The 6,255-nt window shown below is 40.8% G+C and overlaps 1 protein-coding gene across 3 annotated transcripts in view; it reads left to right on the top strand.

Annotated features, from left to right (window-relative positions):
- Positions 1-6,255, top strand: part of SCML2 (Scm polycomb group protein like 2) — a 76,401-nt gene that overhangs the window by 24,246 nt on the left and 45,900 nt on the right. For all 3 annotated transcript variants that reach the window (XM_042868318.1, XM_042868317.1, XM_042868316.1), the window contains one exon: positions 3,921-3,991. In XM_042868318.1, coding sequence (XP_042724252.1) covers positions 3,921-3,991 — 71 coding nt within the window. The remainder of the gene's footprint in view (positions 1-3,920; positions 3,992-6,255) is intronic.

Raw genomic sequence — 6,255 nt, 5'->3', positions numbered from 1 at the left:
TTGCAGTGGGTGCTGGAGGTGCTTTCCTAGCCGTTCCAAGCTTTTCAGGTTTGAATCGGTCCCGGGAACTCTCTCTCTCTCTCTCTTATCTTGTCTGATTTATTAATCTCAATTTCAATTAAATTGTATATATTGTGTTATCTTGATTTCCAATATTATAGTAAAATAAGTTTTCCTCCATAGATTGTTGCCGCTGCTCTTTTCCTCCCTTCCTTCCTTCCCATTTTTGTGGGACTGGGGTGGGGGGGGGAGGGCAGAGGCCTGTCGCCCCTGTCACGGACATAGATTGATCTGGTCAAATCCGTGACATATATTAAACTAAAAAAAAAATAATGCTTGAACTGTGCTTATTTACAAGTTACACTTGAGTCTTCAATTTAAAATTTGTCAAACTTTGATGCAAACTAAACTAAAGCAGTGTGTGCAGTAGAAGAAGATAGAGTTCGGGTACACTCCAAGAAACAGGGCATTAATGGGACCACATGGGATGCCACTGGGGTGCTGCCGGCCTGCAGGCAGAGCGTGAACCAGCAGTGTGCTCTTGTGGTTGTAAACATGAACTGCATGCGTGGTCGTGTTAGCAGAGATGTGGGCTGCAGGCTGAGAGAAGTTGGCTCCTTTTGGGTGTCTGTGAGACTATGTCTGGAGAACCCTGTTCAGTTTTGAGCTCCCCAGCGTGAAGAAGACGTTGACATGCTCGATGCCACCAACAGCATGAAAGTGCTGAAGCACAAGATGTAAACAGAAGACTGATGATTTGCACAGCTGAAAGAAGAGGAAGCTTACAGGAGATCACCTTGCTAATTTCAACTGCCTGACAGGTGACTGTGAAGAAAATCTGGCCAGATGCAATTCTGAGACACAATGGAAGGTCATCTTGTCTTCACTCATGGGAACGTGAGACATTCCTGCTTCCTGTGAGGAAAGAAATCTTCGCGTGAAGGATGATCAAACCCAAGAAGAGGAGCCCAGAGAGGTTACCCAGAGATACTCAGAACTCAGCAAGCCTTGCTGTGATGGGACCTGCTCTGAGCAGCCAAACTGGAGGCATCCTAGGGTCCCTTCTAGTAGCTTAAGTTAGTTTGTAATGGGTAAAGCCTCTCCAGAAGTGCTAGGGTATTGACACAGAATTGAAAAAATAGCAAGACAGCAAGTACTGTTAACCCACAGAGCATTGACTGTAAACCAGTGCTATTGTAGGCAACTGTGGCATAAACTTATTTTCTTTTGTTTTGTTTTGTTGTTAGTTTGTTTGTTTAAATAATGAGGCTGTTTAGGCATGCTGATGGTCTTGGATCACTGTTTAGAATCCCACTCCTGTGCTGGCTATAAACTACCTAATTTTTTTTTACAAAATGTCCTGATTACCTTCAGGTTTTTGTTTTTGTTTTTTTTTCTTTTCCTCGTTCCCAATATATGCTGATTTGTTCTTCAGCATGAAAATTCCTTTTTCTCTCTCATTTTCACTTTGCTCGTGGGTTGCAAGAGTTGTCTGTGTTGTTGCATGACAGTTTTTCTTAAGCTGTTTAATTCAGCCTACAGGTTGAGTGGGAAGGAGAATGCATGTTAAATCATTCAGTGTGAACTAATTTTCTCTTCAATTTCTCAGAAGTTGTGTGTTTTCAGGGGCTTTAGAATTAGAAATATGTAGAAAACAACTGTTTCTTTACTTTTTGGGTAGAGATTTTTGGATAGAGATTTTTTTTTCCATGTTACTGTCTTCCTAAGTAACCATCTTACATGTTGAGATATTCTTTCATTTCTCTTTTCTATGACTGCAGCAATTAAATGATAAGTAGCTCTATATCTGAGACATTTGCTTTTCTGTAGCATATCTTCACAGTTGGAGTGGTCCTGATGTAAACTAGGTCATTTATGCTTGAGGGAAGGGTTTTTAATATCCTGCATTTAAAGTAAGGAGCAAGGCAATATTGTTTTCCTTATGGTTTTAGGTGCAGCTGGCTGTTGTGTTACCTTATGTGGCTTTCTAGCAAATACTCCCTGAAAACCAAACCCATTTGTTTTCCTCTGTACTTTCTGGACATCCCACCAAATTTAAAGTCATGTTACAACAACTGAAATCATTTTGGGAAATGCAGCTATGGAGATACAGTATTTTCAGAGGATGTAAATGCTGTCCCTTCTCTTGGAACATGCTGTCTCTGAAGTATCTACATTGCCTGGTCCTACCACAACAGCGCTGTGGTTCGTAATTACAATATTGCATCAAGTCAGCGCTGGAATAGCTGGAACATAATTAACATTTTGGTAGGGTTCACAGAATCACAGAATGGCCTGGGTTGAAAAGGACCACAATGATCATCCAGTTTCAACCCCCTGCTATGTGCAGGGTCGCCAACCACCAGACCAGGCTGCCCAGAGCCACATCCAGCCTGGCCTTGAATGCCTCCAGGGATGGGGCATCCACAACCTCCTTGGGCAACCTGTTCCAGTGCGTCACCACCCCCTGTGTGAAATTAACCTCTGGGTTAATTTTATTGAACCGAGTACATTAAAGTTTACTTTGAAAAATAATTTTTTAATCACAAGTCAATCGATAGTGGCAATTTTATTTTTAGATTCAAAGGCTATTTTTATAAGGTGAGACTTAGAAAGCAGTTAATTATTACTTTTGGTATTTGTGTCCTCCATGGCTTTTCAAAGAAAGGAGCAATGGATCTGGAGGCAGGTTTCTTAGGAATAGTCTGAAGGACCATTTCCAGAACATATCCTCCTAAAAGTATCTTAATGCATTTTTAAAGTTAATACCTTTTGTGAATAATACAAAATCAGTGCAAGTGTATAAATGTGTAAATAAGGTTTTTATGACAAAATATACAGGCTTCCAAGGTGCCCTATGAAAACATCTTTGTTACCAGCCTAACTGCAGTTCAGTTTGCTGAATTATCAAGTTTTGAATTATTTTTTTACTTGTTACTTAGTTAACAACTGCATGCCCTCTGCAGAGTCAAGAACCAATCCTTCATACGCTTTTGAGGCTGCTGTGCCAAAAACTGAAGATCTTAGTGGATCAAGAGGATGGTTCTCTTCTGCTTGAGGCACTGTGTTTGTCCAGTAGTGTTTTTACTGGCAGGCACAATGCAGTTTCTCCACCGTTGTGAAGATTTTGCTCTGTGAAGTTATCGCTGATTGAACCACTGGGTGGCATCGTTGCACTATTTTGGGGTTTATTTATGATCTGCTTTACAGGAACATCAGATAGATTCCAGCTGCCCAAACAGAAAAATAAGCAAAGGAGGTCATCTGGATGATTTACAGACAAAAACATTAGTTGTGCTGTGGTAGTTTTTATCTTGTAGTATTCACCTTACAAAGAGGAACCTTTATCAAACTTCTAATGAAAAGAAACAAAGGTGCTGTTGGAATGCAGTGCTGATTCTTTTGATTTATAGTGGACTGGGGATACTGATTCTCAATGTATATTTCAGTAGATGCTAAGTGTCTGTGGTTTTTACTGCGTATTATTAAACTAGTCCTTTGAAGTTACTGTAGCAGTGCTGCTGTTCGTCCCACTGCTCAAGTGATGGGGAGCTAAGATGCAAAAGCACTGAAGTGATTTTTACAGGAATGTGCTGAGAATTGAATCTAGGTATCCTGACTTGTATCTGTAAATGTGGAGCACAAAATATATAAATGTGGAGCACAAAAAGAAGAACTTGTAGATATGCATATTTTCCTGTTATGTGATTCCCCTGTTGACTCTTAAAGCTACTTCAAAAGCTGTGTATTTTATTAAGTTTTCATTTTATTGTAATGCTGTTCTTGGGGTAACAAAAATATTCTACAGATATTTGGGTGGGTTTTTTGCTCTCCATTTTCCCAGCTCACCTCTTAATTTATGTTCCCTTTCAAAACTGTCCTTTTTTTTTTTTTTTTTTTTTTTGTCTTATGTCTTTCAGAACAGTTTAGTTGGGATGATTATCTGAAGGAGACTGAATCAATAGCTGCCCCTCTACATTGTTTCAAACAGGTATGCCAAATACTATTTTGCAAGTCTGTGTATGTTTACTCGTTGTGGGGTGATTACATGTCAAGTTTTACATTTGGACTGCTTGCAGACTTTGACTTCTTTTGATCTCTGTTTATCAGTATCTTAAACTTTTGGTCGATACCAGCAACTGAAATTTTCCGTTTTTGGTTTCTGCCTCAAGCCAGATTTTGAGGGTTTCATTAAAGCTGTATCTTTGGACTCACTTTTTCTTTAAAAGAGAACAAGATAGAACAGTCTCATTGGGGTTAAAAAATAATTTCTGGTTTTTTTTTTTTTTTTTTTTTTTAGTAATATTAGAGGATTACTGTGGGAATTAAAATTTAGCTGATAATGAAAGGAGCCTTCCTCCAATCTGTAACTGTAGGAGTCCTTTCAATTCTGACTAGGTATTAGATGTACAAAATGTATGTATATATATTTTTGTGCATGCTGGAAAAGTTATTTACCACTTATTTTTTGAATCTCCCAAATACTCAAATCATATGGATTGGACTGGAAGGGATTCCACGGATCATCAAGTTCCAACCCCCTCCCCCCCCACCAAAGGCAGAGTGGGTAGTCAGTAGATGATGTGCTAGATCATCAGGTTGCCCAGGGCCCCATCCAACCTGACCTTGAATGCATCCAGGGGTGGGGTACCCACAACCTCTCTGGGCAGTCTGTACCAGCACCTCGCCACTTCAGTGAAAAATCATTCTATGATTCCATGAAATATGTTGCGTTTTAGGATTCAGGATGATTCTTACCAAGGTGTAATCATAGAATCGTTTGAGTTGGAAAGGTTCCTTGAGGGTCATCTGGTCCAACTCTCCTGCAGAGAACAGGAACACCTACAGCTAGATCAGTGTGCTCAGAGTCCCATCCAGCTTGACTTTGAATGTCTCCAGGGACAAGGCATCTACCTGCTGTTCGGACATCCTGTTCCAGAGCTTCAATACCTTTATCGTAAAAAAAAAAAACTAACAAAACAAAACCTTCTTCCTTATGCCCAATCTAAATCTCCTGTTTCAGCTTGAAACTGCTTCCCCTTGTTTTGTCACAGCAGACCTTGCTAAAAAGTCTGTCCCCTTCTTGCAACCCCCCTTTAGATATTGAAAGGCTGCCATCAGGTCACCTCAGAGCCTTCTCTTCTCCAGACCGAACAGGCCCCCTCTCTCTCAGTGTCTCTCTGGACACTCAAACAGGTCCAACTCTCTCCTGTACTGAGGGCTCTACATCAGGATGCAGTACTCCAAGTGAGGTCTCGCCAGCCCAGAATCACCTCCCTCACCCTGCTGGTCACACTTCTTTTGATGCAGCCCAGGATATGGGTGGCTTTCTGGTCTACAAGGGCACATTGCAGGCTCATGCCCAGCTTGCCATCCCTTAGTATCCTCAGGTCCTTTTTGGCAGGGCTATGCTCCATCCTTTTGTCCTTCAGCTTTTATTGGTAGTGGGGGTTGATGTGATCCACTTGAAAGACCTTGCACTTGGATTTATTGAACCTTATGAGGTTCTCCAGGGCCCACTGCTTGAGCCCATCTAGGCTCAGCTAGATTGGAAAGGAGTGCAAGAAAGAACAAAATGGCTTCTACACGTGGATCAACCAGAAAAACTCCTGAACAGCTAGTAGTCATTGATGGCCATGCCTACCAGATTTCAGTGATGGCAACTGCGTTATGGTTTTCTGGTAGCATGGTGGCTTCAAAAATAGATAGTGATAACAGGTACTGGAGTTTAAAGAATACATTAAAAAATTTATAGGACAGACTTTTTACCAGAACTTGTAGTGGCAGAAGGGACAATGGTTTTAAACTAAAAGACAGTGGATTTAAACTGAATATAAGGAGGAAACACTTCCTTGTAAGGGTGGTGAGACACTGGAATAGGCTGCCCAAAGGAGGTGTGGATGCCCCATTGCTGGAAGAGTTGAGGGTCATGCTGCATGGGGGTTTCGGCAGTCTATTTTAGTGGCATGTATCTGTGTCCTTGGCAGGAGAGCTGGAACTAGGTGATCTTTAAGGTTTCTTCAACTGAAATCATTCTGTGGTAGAATATAAAGGAAATATTGGATCTATAATAAGGAAAACAATTTGTCCCTGAACTTAGTGTACTTGTGCTGTCAAAAGATGGAGGGTGACTAAAGTTAAGCGTTTCAAATGTAAGAATTAAAAAGATTGAGGTCACTGAAGAGTATGCATGTGTAACTACAGTCTCAAGTTACTAGAATTCAGTATTACTTGTCATTCAGTGAGAGATATTAA

This window comes from Lagopus leucura, unplaced genomic scaffold (assembly GCF_019238085.1).
Source record: "Lagopus leucura isolate 7727_CA_CO unplaced genomic scaffold, USGS_WTPT01 Super-Scaffold_100001, whole genome shotgun sequence".
NCBI lineage: Eukaryota > Metazoa > Chordata > Aves > Galliformes > Phasianidae > Lagopus > Lagopus leucura.
This window is presented reverse-complemented; position numbering and strand designations above follow the sequence as displayed.